Source organism: Hibiscus syriacus, unplaced genomic scaffold (genome assembly GCF_006381635.1).
Source record: "Hibiscus syriacus cultivar Baekdansim isolate YM2019G1 unplaced genomic scaffold, ASM638163v2 tig00110987_pilon, whole genome shotgun sequence".
NCBI lineage: Eukaryota > Viridiplantae > Streptophyta > Magnoliopsida > Malvales > Malvaceae > Hibiscus > Hibiscus syriacus.
In genome coordinates, this window is record NW_024062941.1 from 1,832,882 (window position 1) to 1,859,894 (window position 27,013).

At 33.5% G+C, this 27,013-nt stretch overlaps 1 protein-coding gene and 1 pseudogene across 1 annotated transcript; one reads left to right on the plus strand and one right to left on the minus strand.

Moving 5' to 3' along the window:
- Positions 1-3,776: 3,776 nt before the first annotated feature.
- Positions 3,777-5,742, plus strand: LOC120148786 (annotated as a pseudogene).
- Positions 5,743-10,733: 4,991 nt separating this feature from the next.
- On the minus strand, positions 10,734-14,141 carry LOC120148837 (transcription factor bHLH104-like). Its single transcript, XM_039161843.1, has 5 exons — positions 14,046-14,141; positions 13,821-13,903; positions 12,403-12,480; positions 11,679-11,841; positions 10,734-11,007 (listed from the first exon to the last, which is right to left on the minus strand). Exons 1-5 carry the CDS (start codon positions 14,127-14,129, stop codon positions 10,759-10,761), a joined length of 657 nt encoding a protein of 218 aa, XP_039017774.1. The 5' UTR covers positions 14,130-14,141; the 3' UTR covers positions 10,734-10,758.
- Between the last annotated feature and the right edge of the window lie 12,872 nt (positions 14,142-27,013).

The following is a 27,013-nucleotide window of genomic DNA, read 5'->3' on the forward strand; positions in this document are numbered from 1 at the left end:
TTAATTTTAGAATTTCTACGTCATGAAAACCTCCACAAATTACTTCTAATATTTTTATGAATGAATGCACGTAAAATAAATGCGTAATGAATACAATGAAAATGTAAGTGCAAATGCAAATAAAAATGGTACTAATTCCAAAAGTGACCACCATAGAAAGACCTTCATCAGATCACAGGTTCTCCTTATGGTAGATAGTCAAATCTTATAAACTTTATTTTCTTCCTGATGTTATCCCTATGGTCGTTGTTGAACTAATCAATATATTGAACAACATGTTGCATTTAGTGTTATTCACTGCCACCTACTATGATTTTCGGATCTTTATACCTTCACTTCCACAAGATTCTCCCAAAGAAAAATGATCTTCATATATTACAAAGTTATTCTCATTTTTAATCGACTAGCGTCTGACTTTTGGATTTCATCTTGATCTCTATGCCTTCGTTGAGAGTCTTCGACTGGTTTATAGTTCTTTCTTCATCAGTGGACTTCTTTAATAGATCATCAACCTCTTGGATTTGACTACCTAGCTATGGAACCCCTTGTATCGATATGAAAACCTTCTAATTTTTTCAATCACTTGCGAATTAACACCTTTGATCATGGTATGAAGATGCAAATGTCGTTACGATGCAAGTGTGAGAAATAAAAGAAAAAAATAGAAAATGAGTTAGTACCAATAAGATAATCGATAGAATAGTAAGAACTATTATTAATGAATAAAACCCACCCTCACATGTTATCTACCCAAACATGGTTTAATATGTTCTTCCCATACTTGATTTCTACCCTCGTGCTTTGTTCGAAAATAAAGCCTAACCATATGCTTTTCTAGTTCTCATGCTTAGTTCAAAAAATAAATTTATTCAAATAAAGAAGAAGAGGTTTAGTGTTTTTTATCCTTTGTGTACACTTATTTGGGTGTCTAATAACGGACAAAGTTTTGGCATGAATTCGATTGGGGTGGGCTTCTATGGCTCATTATACGAGGTTTTGGTTTTAAGGAACAAGGTACTCGAATTGCCCATGTTGGTGTCTCCTTAGGTTGCCAAACCCTCATTCTTGGCCCATTACAAGTTCATGCAGTTCGACTTCAATTCGAGAGGATAATTCCCCTATGTCCATGCAGAGAAACAATTTATCTCACGTAGACATAGGGCATATGAACCCCAAATATTACTTGCTAAAACCCATGCAAAGAAACAATTTATCTCACGTAGGTCAAGCTTTCGCCTCAACTTAAAAGGAGCAAAGCTTAGTAAGTGAGCTCATGGTATGTAAATGCACGTGTTGTGTTCAAGGAGAAACTCACAAACCTTTAAAAACACAACAAAAAAATACCTTTTTACAAATTCAAAAATCTCTTCAAATATGAAAACCAATAAAATCAAAAATTAATGCATGATATGATGAAACTCAAAATACAAAAAATGATCATAAATTAAATACAATTTAAGTTTGCAATTCCAAAGAATAAAAACAACGTACAATCGTTTATGGCTTTACTCTCTAAGATCCCCAGCAGAATCGTCAAGCTATCATAATGTTTCCCCTAATAGCCAGCGACAAGTAGGAATCAATTAGACTAAAAAAATAATTCGAGAAAAGATGGTGAAATTTAGGTTTGAAAATAATTGGATTTTGGAGTCGCATCAACCTTTGGGTTAGGTAGGTCGAACACCTAAAAATATATTTTAATGAATTTTAGAAAAAAAAATCATTAAAAGACAAAAAATTGTCTGCATTTTCCTAAAGATTCAATTTTTAAGAGCTTGAGAGTTGATTACACATGGAGAAGTAAAAACTCCCCACAACGCCTAAATTGGGTACCCAAACGATTATATGTTGTCTAAACATTGGAATTGCAAACTCGAACGTATATTTAAACTATGATCCTTTCGTTTATTCGAATTTATTTTGAAATGAGTGAATTTAACTGAAAGATTTTATTTATTGAGAAACGAAAATTGATCACTCGAATTTGTTCAAAAGGATGTCCTTTCGGTTCAAGAAAATCAACAAAGATTGTCATCCTTTAGAGTTAGGATTCTAAGTTGTCAATTCTCTCAAAAACCAAAACAACATTGCCTTTAAAATTAGGAAAATTAAAAATATGATGGTAAATAATAAATGTAACTGGTGCAATAATATACTTTTATGGAATAATTAATATCTAAAAAAACTATTTATTTACCCCCACAAGATTATTTTCTTTAAAGAGAAATAACACCATTTTGTGCGAACAATCTTTGAAAATACACTTCCCTTATAACCGAGAGACTTTTTAATGGATTTCCCTCACAAAATGGTGTTTCTTACATCTCTCTGAACATGACTTTGTTAGGGATGTGTTAATCACCTATGGGGTGGCTTCGGGTTAACTAATCGAAGTTTCTTGATGGATAATCATCGGGTAGTTGATCTTATGTTGGTGCAAGAAGTAGTAGCAATTAGTAGGTGTGTTGTAGAACCTTTTCACCTTGAGTGGGGTGGGTCAAAAGACTTATCTTATAAGCTTCATGTGGAGGCATGCTAAAGGGGTTGAGATAGGAGACCCCATCGTAGGGTGTTACAACAACCAAAAATTAGGGTTGGACCACTCCAAATATATAAAGGTGACCCATAAGTTACCCAAAGACTTTAACTTTCCTCTATGGTGGAGGATGTTCGGTCAGAGCACGAGGACTGCCACCGTAAAGCTAGAAGGGAAGGAGGTGAAGCACTTCGTAAAGCTGAAGAAAGAGAACTAGCTGAGTGTTCTAGAGGAGATAACTACCCACAACATGTTCAAGTACTACATCCAATGAGATAGCCTCAATGGATTCAAGATGTAAAAAACTATGAGTAATTAACATGTTTCGGTATTCAAATGTCATTTGGGTATCAATAGCTTATGCATGGTATTGATGCCATAATGCAATCTCTGATAAGTTAAGAGTTTAGATAAGGATGAACCTACATATGTATTATGAATTGTTTAAATGTACTCGCTTTAGTTTTTCTTTGACTCCGAATAAGTTGTGATCAATCAATGTGGCTCCTTAGCTTAGTTTTTGTTTAGATTAGTTTAAGGATTTAGTCAATTCTAGAACTAAATTGAAGTCCGTAATGTGTTTTGAGCATGTATATGTCATATAAGAGTTTAAATTTCATAAATCCAATAAATTGACTTGTGACTAATGTAATTCAATTCTTTTTTGTATAATTGATCAAAATATCTAACTTTCAATCGATCTTATATCATTTACTGACTCCTTTGATAATGAAGAGGAACAATAACCTCCAAACTCTCATAATGCTCCGAATAAACTAAATCCCCTCCAGCACAGACCGTATTATAAACCATGGCTCCACCTCAGCCTCAAACCTAGTCTTCGAGCTCTCAAGCTCTAATTGATAAACTTTTTCAGTATGCAGTGATAAAGTTCATTTCATTATTTTTTTTTATTAATCTGGAATATGTATAAGATAATATATGTTCAAAGATAACTCTCAATCATTTGACATTGAATGCTCACACTCCTGATATTCATGGTGCTTGAACTCAGAACCTCAAGGAACAACAACAATTCTTTTACCACCGAGGTCACTTAGTTCGTGCAGTTTATTTTCTTGACGTAAACTAAATTTGTATTTTACCATTTCTTTTCACATTGTCTTCTTCTTCGTTAGGTACAGAAAGTCCGCCTTTTTACTATCAATATAAGTTGACAATGGAGCAACAGGCTATAGCTCATTAAAACTCAAGATTTGTACCTGATTTCATTCAAGAGATGGTCACAGGGATCAATACAATTCAAGCGGAATTGCAGGCTTTCGATGACACAAAAACAGGCGTGAAGGGGCTTGCAGATGCTGGTTTAACCAAGATTCCCATGATTTTCGTCGTGGAACACCTCGAGCTCGAGACCGATCCCGAGCCTTGTCGTTCGTCGGACTTTTGTATTCTGATGATCGATTTAACCGGCGTTAACGACGACGGGAGTTCACGCATGGAGATAATCGATAAAGTTGGAGATGCTTGCTAGAAGTGAGGGTTATTTCAAGTGGTGAACCATGGGATTGATTTAAGAACGATAGATGAGATGATCGATGGTATTCGAAGATTCCATGAACAGGATTCGGAAGTTAAGAAAGAGCTTTATAGCCGTGATTACACCAAGAAAGCTGTTTACAATAGCAATCCTGATCTTCATCGTATGAGAAAAGCGATTGATTGGAGAGATTCCTTAACTTTTCAAATGGCTCCTCAACAACCTCAACCTCAAGAATTGCCCCACGTATGCAGGTAGGCCAAACATAAATTTACATTTCCAACAACTCTTTCTATTCATCAACATATGAGCATATAATATCATAATTGAACTGATTATTTATATACACATAATCAGTGGCGGAACTTGGTGATTGAGTTTGGGGAGTCAATTTAAAATTTTTAAAAAATTTAGATGTTTAAATTAAAATTTTCAAAAATTTTTGAAGGATTTAGTGTACATTTTTTTCAAAAACAATTGAGGTATAACTAAATTTTTTGAAATTTTGGGAGACTTAAATGAGATTTTTTTAAAAATATTATGGGAGGGATTTAATTAAGAATATTCAAAATTTCTAAAAAATTTTAGACTACTTTGGTTTATATAAATGAGTACTTTGGTTTCTATTATTTTTAGACTACTTTAGCCCCTAACGTTTTAATTTTTTTTGGTGAAAATAATTCATATTGGATGAAATGTTATTGATGTGATATTTTTATATATATTTATTTGATGACGTGACATATATCATATCATTAAAGTAATGATGTAGCATGTGTCACATCACCAAATTAATGATATGACATATGCAATATCATTCAAAGTGATAATGTGATATGCGACACATTACTTATAGTAATGATGTGATATGTACATGTCATCAATTAAGTATATGTGAAAATGTCACGTTTATAACATATGTTGAATGTTAGTCAACTAACGGTTTTCATGATATATGCTCTATTTCAATTAAAAATTGAGATGTTGGGAGCTAATTTTATCATAATAGCTGGATTAAAATGTAATGGTTGCAAGGAGATAGATTATACAAACAACGTAAGGGAATTAGGTGCCACCCTGTTGAAACTGCTATTAGAAGCTTTGGGTCTAAATCCAACATACTTGGAAGACATGGGGTGCATGACTGTTTTGCATGGGCCATTACTACCCACCAAGCCCTGAACCAAACTTGGCTACAAGCACATCCACCCATGCCGACAGCAGCTTCCTCACGGTTCTTTTACAAGACCAGATCGGTGGCTTTCAAGTCCTCCATCAAAATCAATGGATCGATGTTCATCCCGTTCCTGGTGCTCTCGTTGTGAACTTGGGTGACATGCTGCAGGCATGTCTTTCTTTTAGAAAAATGAGTAAAAACATTCTTTTTTTTGAATCCCATTCATGTCATATATGATGATGGTATGTTGTGTTTGTGTTGCAGCTCATATCAAATGGTAAATTCATAAGCGTTTACTATAGGGTGGTGGCTAAATCAGTAGGTCCAAGAGTTTCAGTGGCGTATTTCTTCAGAGTATTTCTTCCCCCACCAAATCCTTTGAGGATTTATGGGCCTATCAAAGAGTTGTTATCAGAAGAAAACCCTCCTGTTTATAGAGACATCACTATAAAAGACTTTGTCCATTATTACTATGGGGAAGGTCTTGATGCTCCTACACGATCTCTTGACCATTTCAGGTTGTCGTAGGGATGACGACGTATCCATTCGGGTTCGAATTTATTTACGTTTTATATTAAGTCCGAAACTTTTAATGTTTTGTTGATTAAATCTGTAATGTATTGATAAAAGATATCGCGTTTTAGTTTTGATTAACATTTGGTCTCGAATTCGGTTCCGGACAACCCTTCTCTTTTTCTTTATGAAAAAGATGGTGTTTTATGTGTTAATGTAGTGTTTTTTAATTCATGGTAACATATTATTTATGAAAGCACTTATCTTTCGATTTGAATAACTGGCATGTTGAAATATAAAATAAATTATTGTAAACAGGCTTGGATGGGATGGAGGGAAGAGTCGTCTATCTGAAAAGTTCAAATTTTTATATGATTTAGATATTTTATATATATTTTATATTAATAATATGTTTTTGCCTATAAAATTTTATATGTCCACCCTGAGCATAAAATCATATGTCTATCTCTAATTATAAATTAAAATGTTAAAGTTATAATTGTATAATTTTTTTTAAAATACTTGTTTATAGGGATAATTATTTTATTACGAAGGAAACTTGTTTAGTAGAAATCTACTAAAGTAGGTTTTCTACTATTAATCAATATAAAAGAAAATAAGTTTCCTACTTACAATCAAACTAAGGTGGCGTTTGGTTCGCTGGAATGTTTCTGAGGGAATTAAATTTGTGAAGGAATTGAAATTTGAATCTGAAACCTGTTTGGTTGGCAGGAAATTGAATTGAAATCCAATTCCATATTCTGTTTGGTTCGCAGACATATCAGATGAATTTGATTTCAGTAATGTAAAATGACAGAATTGTCCTTCTTGTTTTTTTGATTAATTTTAGTTTGCTTTATACCTTACATGTAGTAATATATTATAAAAATTTAAAAAATATTAAATTTTCATTTTATTGATTGATTATTTATTTCAATAAATTATAAAAATCATACTAATAAACATCATAAGTTAAAATCATCCCATTAGTGATGGTCATGGGTTGGGTTGGGTCAGGTTTTTGGTCCACCCGACTCGATAACAAGGGAACCTCCACCCGAGACCCGACACGACCAAAATAAAGTTTCACCCGACCCGACCCGAAATAATAAAAAAATTATTTTTATTCAATAAAAACAATGACTTAATTGAAAAAAATTTTATATAGAGGGGTATTATTGTAATTATTTCTAAATATATAACGTAAAATTATATATTTTTCGGGTCGGGTATTTTTTACCCTAAACCCGACCCGAACCCAAATTTTTTTTAAAAAAAATCTGACTCGATCCCGATTTTTTTAAAAAAAAACCCAACCCGACCCGAATATCAAACTTAAAAAAGCCCGACCCGAACCCGAATACCAAAAGATTGATGAGGGTAGTATGGTCAAATTTCACATTCCCTCCTCCAAAAGATTTCAATTCCATAATGTTATGGATGTAATTTACTTTCCATCCCTTGATGGAATTGGATTCCAATTCCCCCTTTGAAAATTTGAACCAAACATGAGAAAGTGGTGGAATTGGATTCCAATTCTCCCTAATTCCAAGGGATTCCAGCGAATCAAACGCCACCTAAGTTTCTTACTTTTTGTAATTATCTCTTAGGTGACGTTTGGTTCGCTGGAATGTTTCTGAGGGAATTGGAATCTGTGAAGGAATTGGAATCTGTCAGGAATTGGAATCCAATTTCATATTCTGTTTGGTTGGCAGGAAATTGAATTGGAATCCAATTTCATATTCTGTTTGTTTCACAGACATGTCAGATGAATTAGATTTCAGTAATGTAAAATGACAGGATTGCCCTTCTTATTTTTTTTGCTTAATTTTAGTTTGTTTTATAAATTACATGTAGCAATATATTATAAAAATTTGTAAAAAAATTAAAATTTAATTTTATTGATTGATTATTCATTTCAATAAATTATAAAAATCATGCTAATAAACATCATAAGTTAAAATCATCCCAATTAGGGATGGCCATAGGTCGGGTTGGGTCGGGTCCGAGAACAAGGGAACCTCCATCCGAGACCCGACCCGACCAAAATAAAGTTTCACCCGACTCGACCCGAATATATGAATTAGAAATCCGACCCGAAATAATAAAAAAAATATTTTTATTCAATAAAAACAGTGACTTAATTGGAAAAAATATAGAGATGTGTATTATTATAATTATTCCTAAATATATAAAGTAAAATTATATTTTTTTTGGGTCGGGTCGGGTCGGGTATTTTTCACCCTAAACCCGACCCGAATATCACATTAAAAAAAAAACGACCCAACCCGACCAAAATAAAGTTTCACCCGACCCGACCTGAAATAATAAGAGAAATACGACCCGACCCGAAATAATAAAAGAAATATTTTTTATTTAATAAAATAGTGACAATTGAAAACAAATTATATATAGAGAGGTATTATTGTAATTATTCCTAAATATATAAGGTAATATTATATATATTTTTGGGTTGGGTGTTTTTACCCTAAACCCAAACTCGACCCAACCCGAATATCACACTTAAAGAAACCAACCCGACCCGACCTGAATATATGAATTAGAAACCCGACCCGACCCGAAATAATAAAAAATATTTTTATTCAATATATGAATAAGTTACCAAAAGATTGATGAGGGTAGTATGGTCAAATTTCAATTCCCTCCAACAAGGGAATTAAATTTCATCGTAGAATGGATGAAATTCACTTTCCCTCCTTTGATGGAAAGTTGAAGCCATGAGGGATTTCAATTCCCTTGGAAAACTTGAACCAAACATGAAAAAGTGATGGACTTAGATTCCAATTCCCCTAATTCTAAGAGATTCATGCCAACCAAATGCCACCTTAATATCTTCATTAATTTGTTTTACATCGAATTTGAGTTAAACACTTAACAATATCCACTTTGATGATGATTTATTCCAGAGGAACTGATACACTCTGGCAAGATTCTAAGAGAAGAATGAGGTGAGGATTCGAGGTCTTCACTTAATGAGGGTGTGTTTGGTTTGTTAAGACTTGATGATTTCGTTTGAGGGAGTGAAGATGTTGTTGTAGGTGAAAGCAGTGGAGTTGGTCGAAGCATCCCCACAGGATACATCAATCTTACCTATTGTTCCCTTGGTGAAAACGGATGGTAAAAGCGTTAATCCTTATAGTGTTCAGTCTCGTATAAAAATGTCGTTGGAGGATGAGGAAGAGGGACTTAAGAGTTTGTTGAGGCTGTTGAATGTTGGTCTTCTATGTGCCGGTCCTTCGGATAGTGAGTCGTTGAGTGATTCCTCTAGTGATTCTTCTTGTGGGTGTATGATTTCTCATGCATTGGATTTTATTTTTTATGTTATTGATTGTGTATTCGTTTTCCTTTTGCAATGGTTGTGATGGCTCATTCCATTGGAACGAAGGTGGGTTCAGTTGATCTTGAAGTTTTAAAGTGTGGTCAAAGGGGGTCGTGATGGATGCTCTCGCGGAGGCTGGGGAGGTTAATCCTTCATAAGGTGTTAGGGAGAAGGGTTCTTTGACTGTCGCGTTCGATGCTACCTCTCTTGCTAGTGTGGAGCCAGCTCTGGTGCGAGAATTTGGGGAGTTACAGTTTTCATTTGTTAGGTCGAAACCTACAAGGGTTTTAAGCATGAATCCGAAGACGTTGTTCGTAGGTCCAACTGAGAAGAGAAAACTGACTTACAGTAAGCTTGGAGAGAAGGGTGCATCCACTTCATTAGAGAAGAAGAAAGCTCGAGTTTGCGGTCGCTACTACTTTGGGAGGCGATGCACTTTTTCTTTCGTTAACTTTCACGGGGAAAATTGGGTCTAGTTCAGTTTGTTCTAATCCCACTATTCCAGCAATAACATGTATAACCTAATGACTTTTGGTTTGCTTTGCCCTCTGCTTTGGTCGGTGAAAACTTTGTAACATTGCAAGAGACGTCTGTGTTTTCAGCCAGGGGAGCAGGCAACTCCACACCCTTTGAAGAGTCTTATTATGCGGTCAAGGCTTCTTTGTTGGTCTTAGAGGCAATGAGGTCTATGTCCCTCTTATTATGGCTAAGGCATCTTTATGCTTCGTAGTAATATGTAAGAAATTCCTATCACTAAGAGGAGGTGTCTCATACTCTTTAGGGCATGATGCATCTCGTATCCAGTAAAAGTTAACCAGAGGTATCTCGACATTTTTGGGTGAAGGATTCTCTAGTCTTATAATACAATGATGAATCCATTTCTATCGCCAGGAATAAGACATCTTAACTCTTTTTGCCAGTGTTTGGTAGATGAAAAATTTGATACTTTTTGTTGGTAGAGAAGGTAACTTGATGCACTCGGAGGTGTCTCTGTTCAGCGGGAAGAGGCTTCTTTGTTGTTGTAGGAGCAAAGAGAGAAGCATCCATCTCTCCTTACTAAGACAAAGGCATCCCAATGCTCATAGTAACAACGAATGTAGTCTAGTTGCTAAGGGAATGCTTCCAAAACTATTGGGCCAAGCTACAAAGTTGTTACACCTAAAGTACGAGGCAATTCCTTCCCGATATGAATTAAGCGAAGGCATCTCGATACTTTTGGATGGAGGATTCTCTACACCCTGTGAGGTGATAATGGAGTGATTCCTATTACCAGGAAGGAGACATCCCAACTTTCTCGGCTAAGAAGAGTTCATAGAACGACAGAGGCATCTCAACAATTTTTAGTCAATTTAGATGGGGTAACTTAGTATGCAACAGTGCACAACTGTTGCACAACAGGCATAGCAGTGGTAACTCCATGCTATGAAATTTTGAAGGTATGATTTGCATAGAATACAAAAATCTGACGGAAATCTTCTGAAATAATTTGCATAGAATACGTCATTTCTTTACATTCCCAAGCATAAATTTCAGAAGAGAAAACCATGCTGTAAGTTGGCCTAACATGATCAAACTCCAAAAACAAGTTGCACCAATTCACAGTATTCATAAAATGAATATTTACCCGATTAGCCAAGGCCAAAGTCAAGGGAGGATACTCAAAACATATTCATAAAATGAAGAAAAGCACACTACGCTGCCGGGGGCCTAAGCTCGTGATCTTGAGACGTATCCTGTACTGATGGAGGTAAATATTGCCACATTGGGACAAAACCATAACCCGGAAAAACTGCCATCTTGTTGGCTGCAGCATTATACCCTACTGGGTGAGCAGGAAGATATCCAGCTGGTGAGGCAGTCAACGTTTTCAGCTGCTGCTCTAACTTTTCATTATTTGCCTTCAGTGCAAGCTTCTCGTCACGAATTTCATTCTTCTCAGCCTGTTGTTTTGGAAAGTTAATGAAGGAAAACGGGAAACAAACAGAAGATAGTGTTTACGATGCAATATGAAACAACGGGAAAAATCATTCATCAACAAGATTGATATCTATACATGTTACAGGTGATTCTGCTTCCTCAGTTAATTCCCAATAATCTGGACTTTACTCTGCCAACTTTCCAAGCTCAACTGCTATAATATCTCTTTAGTTTGCTAATTTGGATAAAGACCAACTTGTTTTACAGTACATAGTGGGAGAAACAGAATTGACACCACCATGAAGAAACCGAATTCGGTTACAAGGATTTATAAGCTAGGAAACTTCATGGTAATTTCAATCATAAGTTGCATACAAATGCAAATGATCAAATATACAACGATGAGACAGGGCAATAAACAGGTTTCCAGCTCCACAAAATGGAGTCACAAATGAGCACAATAATTAACTTCTGAATTTTTATCCATCTCAACAATACTCATAATATCAAACAATAAACTGATCCACATATGGTATGATAAACCAACATCAAAGTCAGCAATATACACTGTACATTCTTCAAATGCCAAAGAACACTACTTAACAAATTAAAGAGTTGAAAGACTAGGAGTTCATTGAATATTTGAGCAGATTATAGAGAATTACTCGTCTATGTGTGTGTGTGTGTGACTAACCTTTAAACTTTTTATTTCCTCCAATAGCTTTTCATTTGTTTCTTTGAGCTCCTGAGCCTCGGTTCTTAGTTGGGTCAAAACTCTAATTGCATCATCTAGTATTGCGGATTTTTCAGTCCTGGCAGGTCTCCCAGGCTCTAAAATAGAGCTTAGATCCATAAACCTACAAGAGAATAACAAAATGTTATTCTCAGACCTTCAATGTGCTTCAAAGGCATAATCTCGATCGATCTAACTTCCATCGTAACTTCTTGAAAGAGATGAAAATGTAGAATACAACTAGTAATCAACTCAAAATTATCACAATTTTTTTCTAACGAAAAACAACTGCAACATTAACCAAAAATAATACCCTTGCTTAAAAATCATAACAAGAAAATATCAAAGGTTAGAACAATTTCTTGAAGAATCTAATGGAGGAAGACATGCCTTTCATTCATTTCTCCCGTCTTAATTTCTCACGGCAAGCTTGGTCCCTAGCCTGCTACATGATCCATTGCGTCGCCTAGAAATGCATCAATATAAGACATATAACAATAAAGCAAACAAACATATAAAAACTTGAAGTCCTAAGTTTTTTTACTGCAATGGATCTCAAATTTTTTTCTAACGAAAAACAACTGCAACATTAACCAAAAATAATACCCTTGCTTAAAAATCATAACAAGAAAATATCAAAGGTTAGAACAATTTCTTGAAGAATCTAATGGAGGAAGATACATGCCTTTCATTCAATTTCTCCCGTCTTAATTTCTCACGGCAAGCTTTGGTCCCTAGCCTGCTACATGATCCATTGCGTCGCCTAGAAATGCAATCAATATAAGACATATAACAATAAAGCAAACAAAACTATATAAAAACTTGAAGTCCTAATGTTTTTTTACTGCAATGGATCTCAAATATAACAAGAAGTAAAAAAAAGCCAAAAATATTGGGGTTTTTTTTTGTTCTAAGAACTAGCAGGATTTAAATTGCGGTCAGTGATGCGATATACCGGTAGGGATGGCAAACGGGTATAGTTTCGTGGATTTCGCACCGCATCCGCTCCAATTGGAGCGGGGATGGGTATAATTTTAGCGGGTAGTGGGCGGGTGTGAATTTATAAAGTGGTACCCGTCGTGGGTGGTGGGCGGGTAATGGGTTTGAGACATTACCCGCCCCGCATCCACCCGACCCGCATCCGCCCGCCCAGTTAAATATCTATTAAATTTTGGACCATTATGAATTTAGGTGTAATTTTAGAGACTAATTTATAAATTTTAAAATTTTATAATATATAACATATAATTTAACCAAATATTAAGGATATTTAGTCTTTAATCTGGTCTTTAATTAGGGAAATATTCGGCTCTTTGATTAAACCCATAATCCCACTAACCACGTCACTTTCCATGTTCTTTAGCCCATGCATCCAAACACAAATTAACTGTACTATATGCATTAACATCAAAAGTAGCAATTTCCATGTTCTTTAGTCCCTCAAAACCCATATTAGGCGCACTATGAGCATTAACATCGAAAACAACTCAACAATCCAGCTCTGAGACTACATGCTCCTTACAATTTGTCTCCATAACATTCGTAGAGCCACTCCTTTGACAAATTGAAGCATGCGTTGCTACCCTATCACGAACTGTCTGGGAACCAACTCCAACATCCCATTAGTTTGCTGTCAGGAGGGTCTAGATGGGTATGTCGCTAGTGGGTAGTGGGTGTGGGGATGAATTTGAAAATGTACCCGCGTGGGCGGGTGTGGATTTGAAAATTTGTACCCATCATGGGTGGTGGGCGGGTGGTGGATTAAAAAATATTAGGTGGGTATGGGGATGGGGGAGGGGGTATCCGCACCCGACCCGCCCGTTTACCATCTCTATATACCGGTAGTGGTGCCGTCCGATACCGCTATTGTATGACCGTGATACCTACAATCACCGGAATAGCGGCCACTATTCCGCAATCGTGATAAACGCAAAACCTCAACCGAAAATACAATCTCAATCGCTATTTAAATCCCTGAACTAGTTATCAGTCGAAAGAAAATGCACACTTTAGATTCATACTTTCTGCATTATATTCAACGATCAAATAACCTAAAACCGCGAAGAAAATAGAGGAACATTGAAATAAGAGTTGAAGCAATACATCTTCCACGGGCAACCTCCATCGACGAAATCCTTTTCTCGATGCACAACATTTCCAGATAAGAATTCAATTTCTCTACCACTACTGAAACGATAACAGTGTCAAAGAATAAATCGAATTTAAATCTCAGGAAAAAGTATTCCACCATTAATTCATTAAGTTACTGAGAAAAACAAAACCTAGATTAAATCGAAATTCTTTTCACAAAAAAAGGGAAAAAAGAGTGTAATTGGGCAAAACTACATTCGGCAATGTATTTTTTTCGATGAAACTATAATCCAGCAAATCCCAGTCTTCTATCGAATCCATTTTTTTCACCACACTGTGCAAAATTTTTAATTATTTTTTAGGGTATTCAACTGAAATTATTCTTTAATTTCATTTTGTTTTTGTTTATGGGTAAAATACACAAATAATTACTGAATTATGTCAAAATGGACTGTTGACCATTGAAGTTTCCGAAGCTGCAAGATAATCATTATATTTATTGAACTATTACATAATCGTCATTAAACTTTATCATATTATTAACATAAACCTTTAGGTACCAACTTTGGATACCATGGGAGTGATTCAACCTTCTTCATGTGTAATCAACTCTCAAATCTGATCATAATATTAGTTTTGATGTAGATTAGATTTTAAGATTATTCAATCATGTCTAATTAAATGACTGATGACGACCCCAATCACGTAATGAACTTTTTAAACACTCAGAAATATTCAAACCACCGCAAGATGGCTTCGATACGGAGTTTATGTATCAATTGCATTGATTGGGAATGTCGGCACTCATGTACAATGAAATTTTGTAAGAGGAAGTTTCTTTTTTATGTTGATCGCGAGCCATAAGGTGTTGGATTGCTTTCTGAAATTTTGGTTTCTCGTATATGGGACTTGGTATCCATTGGGTAATGATAACTTTTTTATTATTAATAAAATAATATAATTATTGTGCAAAATTAAATATTTTTATTGAAATAAATAAAATTAAAAGAACATAAAAGGCAAAAAAAATATTTGAGGTCCCCAGTATTTTTAATGTGAACATTGTATTATTTGTTTCTACTTCATATGACCCTCTAATTCAGAAAATAAACTCAATGTGATCTTTTGACCAACATATTTTGTCGTTGACTTGTTACAATGTTGACATGACAATTCATTGTATTAAATTTTGCTTTTAGTTATATTAATTTAAATTTTAAACTCTTTGAATTATATTAAGGGTAAAGTATATAAATAGTCCGCGAAATTTTAGGGCATTAACATTTTGGTCACTCAACTTTTAAAACTTACAATACAATCATCTAACTTTTATTTATTTTTTCAATACCATCCCTGTCGATACCTCCCGTTACTTGCCGTTAGTAGAATATGATGTGGCACGTTAGTATCCCGTTTTCAACTGTAAAAATTAAAACAAAACGGCGTCGTATTAAATTTAGGAAAACTTATATGAGTTTTAAACTTATTGAGCGATCAAATTGAAGGGTTTTTAGGTTTAGGATTTTTTTTATATAGAAATTTGATTGTTGGTGGATGAAAATTAGGGCGAGAAGGACTTGATCGAAGGTTTGTTCAAGTGTGGCAAATGCTAAGTTGTTCTTTTTGATGTATTTGAGTTTTTTTTTTATGTTTTGATTAATAAGTTGTTCAAGGGTGTAATTTTTTTGATGTTTTTAGGTTAAATATTTTAAAAACTGAAATTGATTGACTTTTTATATTATGGAATTTTCATATTGAATGTGATGTTAGTCCCAATAAGATATAAAAAAATTTGGGTTGTAACCATTTGATTGAGTTGTTGTATAATTGAGTTACTGTATGATTAAGAAAACTATTTGATTTTGGATTTATAGCTAGGGAATGCATGTGTAATTGTTGTTTGATGGTATTGGACATTGTGTTTGAATATAAAATCCTTTGATTTTGGATTTTTTTTTCTTATTTTTTTTATTGATTTGCCATATTGTATTGTATGTTTATTGGACAGTGTGTTTGAATACAAAACGATAAACATTGATGTTATTTAAATATTGGTTGTTGGGACTTAAATGTGGTGGTGAACCAGTGTATGCATGTTTATTGTTTGGTTGTTTGAACTTTTATGGAGATGTGGTGTCCATACAGTGTAGGATAATCTGTTTTGGCCTATTACGCATTTAACTTTTTTTTTCCTTTTCTGTCATTTAACTGGTATTTCTTTTCCTTTTACTTCTCTTTGTCATAAACTAGTGAAAATGAAACTTTAGAATATGAAGGTTCTAATTATTGCCCATCTAAGCATGAAACTTAAGAATTTGGATTTGTGGATACTGAAAATGATCCTTTTGATACAACTAAAGAGGTTTGATATTTTTGTCATTGGTAGTGTACAAGAGAACCTAGGGTTTGTATCTAATCATACTACTTGTAATAGTTTTTCTTCTGATAGTGATGATGATGTAGTCATTACTGTTAGGACCGTCGGCGCACCCCATAGCGTTGAAGAAACAAAACTCGATGTCTCACCAGCGATCCAAGTACGTAAAACCGAAATCGGGAGAAAGGGATTTAAATACTTACAACGGATTCCTTGAAAAACAGCAAGAACAGCAGTGAATACTGGTGGTGTAGATCGGTTCGAATCATAAGCCTCCACGAAATCACGTCTCAGCCTCTACTCAATTCACCCGATTGAGAGCAATATTTGTTTTCCCTAAAACTATTTTGAGAGAAAACGACTGAAGGTTTATGTGTGTGTGTTAAAAACGGCTGCTAGACCTAACACACCCTTTTATATCCATTACCCTAATATCTTAGGGTTTTCAAAGTTATTTCAAATTAATAATAAAATATTATTTAATTAATTCAATTAAATATACATTAAAGACTTATAATCTGAATTATAATCTTTAATGTTTATTTAAAAACTTATTTAATTATTCCAAATTATATATACCAATTAAAAGAGTTGTAATCTAAATTACATTCTTTTAATGCTTACTTACTATATTCGGGATAATTAAAATCATATGTATATCAAATATACTTATCATAACTCTAGATATATTTTAGTAACATATAACAAATTGTACATTTTTTCTCATTTCAATCCTAGGGTGTGACCCTGTAGGTTCTTGTAACGTTAGTAGTAATTATTAGAACAATTCTAATATTACATACAATGAGTGACATCTAGCAATATATCATTGTCACCTAAGTTACAAGAAATTATGATTCGACGTATCATCTTCGTGATTAACTCTTTTATGTGTTACATCCTTTTGTCCTTTATATCTAGAATAGGCACAAGTCTTAGAATAGTCACACTTGTATAGCCTATCTATTGTTTCTTGATATATAGAGTAGACTATAATTAACGAATATGATATCACATATCAACTTATTTGAGCATGGCCATGCATTTCTAGTCTAACTCAATCAAGTGGCCTGTGATATATTTCCTATTATGTAGGAAGGAAAAATCCTATCTTAACTATATATATACCCCACTACATATATCGAAATATATTCAATAACAGTCTTTATAGTGCAACCAGTTACGAAGCATGTTTAACTGTATCAAAACATACAATAATATATGTTGGGATGACATTGATCTCAAGTCTGAGGATCATACATATAGTCATCACCATGAGCAATGTTATGACCATTACATAATAATCCAAGACATATACTCATGATGGGTCAATCCAATACATTGTTTTCTAACAATATAATCATGTATCAATTCTGACATCTCTATGTCAATGACAACTCCTTGTCATCAGTCAATAACATGTTAATCTTAAGCGTATTATTATTGTCCATGCCCATAATAATACTTGACTGTGGATCTTTTAATAATGTTATTATATGGACTTTATTATCTTTCAGTTTATGTTAAACACATACACATAACTGAAAATAATAGTGGCAATCCTTTATTCAATAAAATCGGTAAACAATTATATTATTATAATCATCATATGATTGGTCTTTTGGCATACTCTAACAATTACATAGCGCTTCTTCTTCTGATAGCATTAGTGATAGTAAAAAAATATTTCTTAAGTTTAATATTGAACTAGATATGGCATGCCTTGTTTTTAAAGAAAAATCTCACGTTTGTCGGTAAGGAAGTCTAGAAAAATGCCATTAGAAAATACGGTAGAGTTGAAAGGTTTAGCATATCATTTAAGAAGAATGATAAGAGTGAAGGCTGGGTGTAGTAAAGGTACTTGTTCTTGGGTATTATGGGCATCTAAGTTGAACCCTAGGGATCCTAATGATGAGACATGGCAGATTAAGACAATTATTGATGAATATAACTATCAAAGAGGAATAAGAAATCAAAGGTTAATATCTGTAAAGTGGATTGTCAAATATTTTTACCCAGAGTATTCAATTGTCTCATTGCAACAAGATATTAGAAAAGCTTATGAAACTTATGTGTGTTTAACAAAATGTTCTAGGGGTTAGAAAATTGGTTGTACAGAAGGTCTTAGGTTGTTATAAAGAACAGTGTAGCATAATCTATAGATACCTAGGAGAAGTGAGACGCTCAAATATAGTACAACCACAATATGCAAGTTAGACAATGGACTCTTTGTTAGGTTGTACATATGTTCGAAGAGTTGCAAACTTGGATTTAAAAAACCATTGTAAATCTTTTTTTTGTCTTGATGGATGCTTTCTGAAGGGTTATTATCAGGGTTACATATTGGATGTTGTGGGAATTGATACAAATGATTGCATTTATCCCATAGCTGCGGCAGTTGTTGAATTTGAAAACTGTGATAGTTGGCAATGGTTCATACAACTATTGAGAGAGGATTTAGACATAGCCAACTCTCATCATGTGACATTTATGTCTGATAAACAAAAGGTAAAAGTTAAAGTTTGATATTTATTTGTACTCTTGATTAATATTTATTTGATATTGTTTATTCTCTAATGTGACAAGGACTGGTTGACTTTATTCTTGAATTGTTTCCTAATGCTGAACATAAACCTTGTGTTAGGCACTTATTTTCAAATTTCAAGAATATTGAGGGCTATAAAGGAAAAGCATTGAAAGATACTGTATGGAAAGGGCAATTACTGTGAGGGATTTGGATAGAGCAATGTCAGAAATGATAGGGCTATCACAAGTTGCTTATAACTGGTTAGACACAAAGGATTATTGTTTGGGGTTAAAATTTGGGTTTTGTGCTGATATGGATTAAAGGATCTTTTATTCAACTAAAAATGAGATACTAATGTGCCACATCATATTATACTAACGGTAAGTATCGGGAGGTAACTACAGGGTCAGTATTGAAAATGAAATAAATTTAGATAAATGTATTGCAAGTTTTAAAAGAATTGAGAAAGCATCATATGATAAATGCTCTATCAAAATCCTTTGACTTTAATCAATTATAAGCATCCTCTGATATCCCTCTTATTTCTTACATTGCTCTATCAAAATCCCTCACAATTGTTACCCTTGCAGATTTCCACAAAGTATCTTTCAATGGTTTTCCTTTATAGCCCTCAACATTCTTAAAATTTGAATATAAATGCCTAACACAAGTTATGTGTTCAACATTGAGAAATAATTCAAGAATAGAGTCAACCAGTCCCTATCACATTCGAGTACAAACAATATCAAATAAATATTAATTAAGAGTACAAACAATAACAAATAAATATTAAACTTTAACTTTTACCTTTTGTTTATCAGACATAAATGTTACATGATGAGAGTTGACTATGTCAAGTCGTCTCCCAATAATTGCAGGAACCGTTGCCAACTATCATAGTTTTTAGATTCAACAACTGCCATTTTTGTAGAATAAATGCAATCATTTACATCAATTCCCACTGCAACCAATATGTAACCCTGGTAATAACCATTCAGAAAGCATTCATCAAGACAAATGAAAGGGCATGTAGTGGTTTTTAAATCCAAGTATGCAATCCTCCAAACACATGTACAACCTAACAAAAAGTCTATTGTCTAACTCTCATATTATGGTTGTACTAGGGTTTGTGTGTCTCACTTCTCCTACGTATTCATAGATTTTTCTATATTGTTCTTTATAAGAATGTAAGACCTTTTGTACAACCAATTTTGTAGCCCTAGAACATTTTGCTAAACACACATAAGTTCCATAAACTTCTCTAATATCTTGCTGCAGTGAGACAAGTGAATACTTTAAGTCAATCTTAAATTTGGGTAAAAATGTTTTGGCAATCCACTTTGCAAATATCAACCTTTGATTTCTTATTCCTTTTTGACAATTATATTCATCAATAATTGTTTTAATCTTCTATGTCTTATCATTAGGAACCCTATGGTTCAACTTATATGCCCATAATACTTAAGAACAAGTAGCTTGACTACAGACAACCTGCACTCTTCGATTATCATTCTTCTTAAATGACATGCTAAAACTTTCAACCCTACTATATTATCTAATAACATCTTTCAAGACTTCCTTACCAGCAAATATGATATTTTTCTTTAAAACAAGGCATGCCATATGTAGTTCATTATTAAACTCAGTAAATATTTTTTTACTACCAATAATGTTATCATAAGAAAAAGCACTATGCAATGACTCTGCATCATCATCACTATCAGAAGAAACACTATTGCAAGTAATATGATTATGCAAAAACACTAGGTTCTCTTGTCCACTACATATGAAAAATATATCACAAACAAATTCAGTTGTATGAAAAGCATCATTTTCACTATCCACAAATTCAAGTTCTGAAAATTTATGCTCAGATGGGCAATAATCAGAACCTTAAGATTCTGAAGTTTCATTTTCACTAGTTTTTGATAAAAAGAAGTAAAAGGAAAAGAAATACCATTTAAATGATAGACAATAAAAAGAAAAAAAGTTAAATACACAATAGGCCAAACAGTTTATCGTACACCCTATGGACCAACACTCCATAAAAGTTCCAACAACCAAACAATAAACACGCATACACTGGTCCACCACCACATTGAAGTCCCAACAACCAATATTTAAATAACATCAATGTTTTCCATTTTGTATTCAAACACACTGTCCAATACACATGTAATACAATATGACAAATCAATAAAAAATTAGAACAACAATCCAAAATCAAAGGATTTTATATTCAAACACACTGTCTAATACCATCAAAAACAATTACACATGCATACCCTAGCTATAAATCCAAAATCAGACAGTTTTCTCAATCATAGAGTGACTCAATTGAATGACAACTCAATCAAACAATTACAATTCAATCCTTTTTCTAATCCTATTGGGACTAACATCACATTCAATATGAGAATTCCAGAATATAAAAAGTCCATCAATTTTAGATTCAAAAGATTTAAACCTAAAAACATAAAAACAAATTACGCCCTGGAACAACTTATGAATCAAAACATCAAAAAAATTTCAAATAAATCAAAAAGAAAAACTTACCGTTTTCCACACTCGAAGAAACCTTTGATCGGGTCCTTCTCGCCCTCATTTCCATAAAAAAATTCTAAACCTAAAAACCCCAAATTAAACCTAAAAACCCTTCAATTAGATAACTTAATAAGTTTAAAACTCATTTAACTTTTCCTAAATTTAATACGATACTTTTTTTTAAATTTTTACAGCTAAAAATGGATACTAACGTGTCACGTCATATTCTACTATCGTCAGGTAATGGGAGGTAACGACAAAGACGATATTGAAAATGAAATAAAAGTTAGATGACTGTATTACATGTTTTAAAAGTTGGGTGACCAAATTGAATGTGCCCTAAAATTCAAGGACTATTTATATACTTTACCATTAAAATTATTTGGGTAAACTATTCGAATAGTCGCTTATATTTTCAATTTGATCGATTTTGGTCACCAGTTAAGAAAGGAGTGGCTTTAATACCTTACGTTACTGGTTCGTTCTATTTTAAACCCTAGACCATTAACTTCGGTTAACCCATTAACAGAAGTATGAGTTGACATTTAAAAATTAAAAAGAAAACCTAATTCTTCTTCCTTTCCTTTTATTAAAGTTATGATCATCCTTTAAAGTTTTCTTGCTAAACTTTCTAATTTTGATGCATATTTTTCTTACTATTGGTGGTTTAGGGGCTTGTATTTTGTGAATCCATGTGGGTTATCTTACTCTTATCAAACAAGCGAGCATCTTGCTCCCACATATCTTTCATTGACAATTCATTTGAACTATAAAAGTTTGTCATCTTTAGTATCATCAAGTTAAAAAGCCAAGCATAATTACGTACAAAATAAAAAGATATTGTAAGATACAAAAATTATTCCAACATAAATTCTTTTCCTTCATCACTTTCGTAATTTCATTAAACCATGAAGAAGTTGATTCTGATTTTGTTTGAAGCATTGCTTTTACAAGGTAAAGATGCCTCTAATCATTTTGTAGTGTTTCTCCAGGAGAGTGGAGATGCCTTCTCTCATCTCTGACTAAAATAATTTATTTGTCTTCTCTTCATTGTATAACCAAGAAAGGGTTAAGATGTCTTTGCTCTAGTAATAGAAGTCTCTCTATTGTAGCTCATAGGATGTTGAGATGCCTCCAACCCCTTTTGTAGTATGTCAGGATCATCTACTAAATATTTAGCATTGAGATGCATTTGTTCCTCCTATAGTATTTCTCCTAAGGTGTCGAACTATCTCTATTACACTTTAACTAAAATGATATTTTTCATTATCTCATCATTATTCAATCAAGAGAGTTGAGATGCCTCTATTATGTATAAATAACATCTAGATACCTCCATCCATTTTTGTAGTGTTTCTTTAAGAGCATCAAGATGATTTCGCTCATTCTGGAACATCTCTACAAGGGCATATAATTACTTTTACCCTTTCTTACAAATCCACCAAGGGGTTGAGTTACATTTGTTCCAATAAAATTAGTTCATCTATTATGTTTTAAAGAGTGTCGAGATGACTTTTCCTTAGCGAAGGTAATTTCTCCATCGCTTCTACCAAGGAGAAGATGCCTCCACCGGTTTTGCAATGTTTCTTTAGGAGCATGGAGATGCCTCTGCTCATTAGGAAATGTTTCTTCAAGGGCTTCAAGTTACACTTTCTTTGGTATGGAAGGTTGAGATGCCTCTACTATCTTTTTAACGTCTAGCCAAGAGAGAGTCAAAAGTGTTAAGATGCTTCCACCCCTTTTGCAGCATTTCTCCAGAGAACATCAATATCCTCTACTATATATTTAGTATTGATACGCCTCTGTTCCTCTTGTAGTATTTATCCAAAGGTACCAAGTTACCTCCCACACTAGCTACTCTAGGTTAAGGAATCCTCCAAAGAGTGTTGAAATATCTTCGCTCCAACAGTATGAATTTCTCTATTTCTTTTATGAGTATCGAGATACCATTTCCTTAGCAAAATGAAGCCCTTCATTTCTTCTACCAAGGTGAAGATGCCTTTAGCTCATTCTACAATGTTTCTTCGAAAGCATGGAGATGCCTTCACTCATTTTGTTGTATTTCTACAAGGACATCATGTTGCTTCTTATCTGCCCTAAAGAGTTGAGATGCCTCAACTCCTAGCTAACTAAATTAATTTCATCATTATCTTGCAATCATCCGACCAAAGAGAGTCGATATAACTTTGTTGCGTCTATAAGAATTTGTCCATTAGCCATATAGAGCATTGAGATGTTATTGTTTTCTTCCTTACATCTTTGGGAATGTCGAGAATCCTCCATTGTATATATATTGGCGTTGAAACAACTTCGCTCAATTTGTTTCAACGATAAAAGCCTTTTTCTAAAAGTCTCAATTTAAGCCACTTTATGACAATCTCTCGATTAATGGGGATAAGTGTTATCATTGGTTTACTAAGGAAGATGAGAGTCATAGAGAGAGGAAGAAGGATTGAGCAAGTGATTTGGGTGGTTTGTTTGGGGATTTTGTTGTTCTTGATTATGTTGGGTTAAGAAAGGGGTGATTTAGGATTTAAGGGTTCTATTTTTTTCCTTATGTTTGCTGCTTCAGGTTTATTTTAGTAATCTAGATTTTGAAAATGATTTTGGAATTTAGGGTTTAGTATGTAATTGAAGTTTTTATGAATTTGGAGGGGCTTAGTATGTAATTGAAGTGTTTATGAACATGAATTTGAGGTTTATTATTTTTTCATTGTGCATCTTTCAATGTTTGATTATGCATTCTATATGAATTAGCTATGTATTTAAAATAAGTAGATGAAATAAAATATTATACATATTAAAATATGAAATAACTTCTTTCATTGATTAAACATAAAGAAGAGAAAAATGGTAAAGGTTACATAACAAGAACAATATGTAATATTGTACCTTCTACTATTTCTTTTCAAAATATATCAAAATGTTACCATATATCATGATATATGTTTTTGGCCTCCATACCATATCGACTAATGCAATAAGGTGTATACAAAAAAGTACACAAAAGATGGAACTTAGCATCCATTAATATTTAATTTAGCAATGGTTTGAAACTGCCACAAAATATGGAAATTAAAAACATCAATTGCTCTTTGCTTTGAAACTGGAAGTTGATTCTTGTGAATTCTACATAACCATATTTTCATATGGAGAAGGTGATTGCAACATCTATCAAACAACCTCATAAGCAGGTGGATGCTGTTGAGGTGGTGAGATTTGTCTTTCTACTGCCCTTTTGATCATTTTCATTTTCTAAGTAGATGTGGACTGACTTGGCACTTGGGTAGTTGTTGCATGCCTCCTAAACTGTAATAAAAATGTATAAACTGTGAGTTAAAGAAAATAATAAACAAATTGAGATTGAGGCTAATTTAATACTCACAGGGAGTTTTGGTACTCTGGCAGCTGATGGATATAGAGTTGCAGGTGGAGCAGTTGCATATGGTGATGAACGTGCACTAGTTGGAGATGATCGATGTATTGGACCAAATACACCAGATGAAGATGATCAAAACTGTGGAGATGCACCAATTGAAGATGATCGAAACCCTAGAGTTGGAGTTGAAGTTGCTTGATTTGTTGTTGTTGAAGGTGCTGGTGGTGCACTTGTTTCAAGTGTCCTACTAGGACTTGTTGGAGGTGTTAGAGGTGCACTTACAATAGGTGTTGCAGTAAGTGGTGTGTTAAGCCTCGAATTTCCTCTCTCTTGACCTCTACAGGTCCTTATATTATGGCTTATTTTACCATATTTTTCGCACTTAATTTATAGGGTCCTTTGTCCCATACTAGGACCACTTTCTTGTTCATCAATAGCCTTTCTCCTTTTTTTAGGCCTACCAGGTGGCCTCCTTTGAATTGGAGGAAGTATTGGCTCCATTGATTGAACTAGTTCTCACTGATTTTCTCATCTGGTATCACTCTCATTTTTGACATTTCTCTATAAAAATCCTTCACAGTTGCCCTTATATCTTTCCACAAAGTATATTTCAATGCTTTTCCTTTATAGCCCTCAACATTCTTAAAATTTGAAAATAAATGCCTAACACAAGTTCTAGGTTAAGCATTAGGAAATAATTCAAGAATAGAGTCAACCAGTCCTTGTCACATTAGATTACAAACAATATCAAATAAATATCAATTAAGGGTACAAACAATAACAAATAAATATCAAACTCTTATTTTTACCTTTTGTTTATCATACATAAATGTCACATGATGAGAATTGACTATGTCCAAGTCCTCTCCCAATAATTATAGGAATCATTGCAAACTATCATGGTTTTCAGATTCAATAGTTGTCACTGCTATAGGATAAATGCAATCATTTGCATTAATTCCCACAACAACCAATATGTAACCCCGGTAATAACCCTTCAGAAAGCATCCATCAAGACAAATGAAGGGTCTGCAGTGGTTCTTAAATCCAATTTTGCAACCCTCCAAACATATGTACAACCTAACAAATAGTCTATTGTCTAACTTACATATTGTGGTTGTACCAGGATTTGAGTGTCTCATTTCTCCTAGGTATTCATAGATTTTGCTATATTGTTCTTTATAGGAACCTAAGACCTTATGAACAACCAATTTTCTAGCCCTAGATCATTTTGCTAAAAACATCTAAGTTCCATAAGCTTCTATAATAACTTGCTACAATGAGAATTAAATACTTTAGGTCAATCTTAAATTTGAGTAAAAATGTTTTGTGAATCCACTTTACAAATATCAACCTTTGATTTCTTATTCCTCTTTGATAGTTATGTTCATCAATAATTGTCTTAATCTGCCATGTCTCATTATTAGGATCCCTAGGTTTCAACTTAAAAACCTATAATATCAAAGAACAAGTACCTTTACTACACATAGCCTGCACTCTTTGATATCATTCTTCTTAAATGACATACTAAACCCTTCAACCCTACCATACTATCTAATAGCATCTTTCAAGACTTCCTTACCAGTAAATATGAGATTTTTCTTTAAAATAGGGCATGTCTTATCTAGTTTAGTATTAAACTCAAGAAATCATTTTTACTACCAAAAATGCTATCAGAAGAAGAAGCATTATGCAATGACTCTATATTATCACCACTATCAAAAGAAACACTATTGTAAGCAATATGATTAGGCACAAACCCTAGGTTCTTTTATACACTACCAATGACAAATATATCACAAACCTCTTTGGTTGTATCCAAAGCATAATTTTCACTAATTTTCACTATCCAAAAAGTCAGATTCTGAAGTTTCATGCTTAGATGGGTAATAATCAGAACCTTCAGATTCTGGAGTTTTATTTTTACTTGTTTCTGACAAAGAGAAGTAAAAGAAAAAAATAACAGTTAAATGACAGAAAAGAAAAAGAAAAAAGAAAGTTAAATGCATAATAGGCCAAACCAGTTTATCCTACACCCTATGGACCACAACTCCTTAAAAGTTCCAACAACCAAACAATAAACATACATACATTGGCCCACCAACACATTTAAGTCTCAACACCCAATATTTAAAAAACATCAATGTTTACCATTTTGTATTCAAACACACTTTCCAATACCATCAAACACCAATTACACATGCATACCATATCTATAAATCCAAAACCAGTCAATTTTCTCAATCATACAGTAACTCAATTGCACACCAACTCAATCAAACAATTACAACTCAATCTTTTTTAATACTATTAGGATTAACATCACATTCGATATGAAAATTCCAAAATATAAAAAGTCCATTAATTTCAGATTTCAA

Coding starts and splice junctions, on each gene's coding strand:
- LOC120148837 (XM_039161843.1), bottom strand. CDS start 14,129: ATGGATTCGATAGAAGACTGGGATTTGCTGGATTATAGTTTCATCGAA. Junction 13,904..14,045: donor ATGTAGTTTTGCCCAATTAC/ACTCTTTTTTCC, acceptor TATCGTTTCAGT/AGTGGTAGAGAAATTGAATT. Junction 11,842..12,402: donor CGGGAGAAATTGAATGAAAG/GCATGTATCTTC, acceptor ATTCTCTTGTAG/GTTTATGGATCTAAGCTCTA.